This window comes from Colletotrichum phormii (genome assembly GCF_030913505.1).
Source record: "Colletotrichum phormii strain CBS 102054 chromosome Unknown BDP81scaffold_4, whole genome shotgun sequence".
NCBI classification, from domain to species: Eukaryota; Fungi; Ascomycota; class Sordariomycetes; order Glomerellales; family Glomerellaceae; genus Colletotrichum; species Colletotrichum phormii.
In genome coordinates, this window is record NW_026851446.1 from 1,061,291 (window position 1) to 1,062,560 (window position 1,270).

The 1,270-nt window shown below is 55.1% G+C and overlaps 1 protein-coding gene across 1 annotated transcript; it reads left to right on the forward strand.

Annotated features, from left to right (window-relative positions):
- BDP81DRAFT_161579 (ribosomal L28e family protein) lies at nucleotides 1-1,270 on the forward strand. Its single transcript, XM_060582042.1, has 5 exons — nucleotides 1-160; nucleotides 249-343; nucleotides 412-435; nucleotides 546-670; nucleotides 780-1,270. Exons 1-5 carry the CDS (start codon nucleotides 109-111, stop codon nucleotides 958-960), a joined length of 477 nt encoding a protein of 158 aa, XP_060448932.1. The 5' UTR covers nucleotides 1-108; the 3' UTR covers nucleotides 961-1,270.

A 1,270-nucleotide genomic window follows, 5' to 3' on the forward strand; every position in this document is an offset into this window, starting at 1 on the left:
GCCCACACATTCAATTCAGGCCATTGAATTCTACGAACACGCAGACCGGCATCAGAGCAATCGTGAAGGTATTCATCAACCATTCCGTGATCCCTCAAATCAGTCAAAATGGCCGCCACTCTGCCCAACGTTTCCGCCGACCTGATCTGGGAGGTCGTCCGTAAGTTTCACCACGGCGCCCGGCTGCCAACGATGCCGAACACGGCCTGATTGCGCAATTTGCTCACAACTGGATTTTCCCGATACAGGCGCCCAGAATGCGTTCCTGGTCAACCGCAACGACGCCGGCGGTCTCCAGCTCTCCCGCGACCCCCTTAACCTGGTCAACAAGCACTCCCGCAAGGTATGTTGGGATCGAATCGTCAGAATACTGGCGGGGCTAAGGGCAACTTTGGCTAATTTGGATCGCAGTACGCCGGTTTCGTCAACGACAAGGTACGATTACACCCCAGACCGATGGAACTCGATTATTCCCTCCCTCGCTCGAACGATTCGACAATTCACAACACCACATAGCACAGAGATGACTGACATGTGACGATTAGGCCATCGGCGTTGTCCCCAACGAGAAGGGTGGTGTCAAGGTGATCAGCAAGAACCAGAAGAACTCCAACAAGCCCTCCAAGGGCTACACCGAGGTCACCTACGGCGGCAACAAGTCTTCCCGCAAGTGAGTTTTGTACCACCGCGGCCGCCACCATTGTGTCGTATCGCGACACATTGCACGGGCAAAGCACCAAGGATTCGAGGGAACAAAAGATACTGACGGTTCACCCTAGGACCTACTCCGCCGTTGCCCGCCAGGCTGCCGCCGGCGGCTACCGTGGCGACCTCCGCGAGGCCGCCGTCCAGCGCGTCTCCGCCATCCGCCGCTCCCAGCGTGCCGTCAAGGCCACCCCCGAGAAGAAGTCCCGCGGTGTCAAGGCCAAGGCCGCCGCCGCTGCCGATGTTGAGGCATAAATGTTGAAATGCTGATTTAAGCGGGCGGACTGGACAACAAAAAAGAGAAAGACACATGGCTTGGTTTGGGCGTTACGTCGAGCAAATAGAGAATACCTTTTTGTGAGGGACACAGGCGAAACAAATCAAAAGCTTGAGTCAAAGGCCACAAAATAATGACTGGGACTGGTTTTTCGTTTTGCTCCAAAAGAGTGTTGTCCTCCTCTCCTCGTTTGATGCCGTGCGTGGGAGGGATTCGTGAGGCTCTTGGCCAATGACTTGGGAGGATGATGATGATGCATGTTTGAGTCTACCTTATCTTGTGCCATGA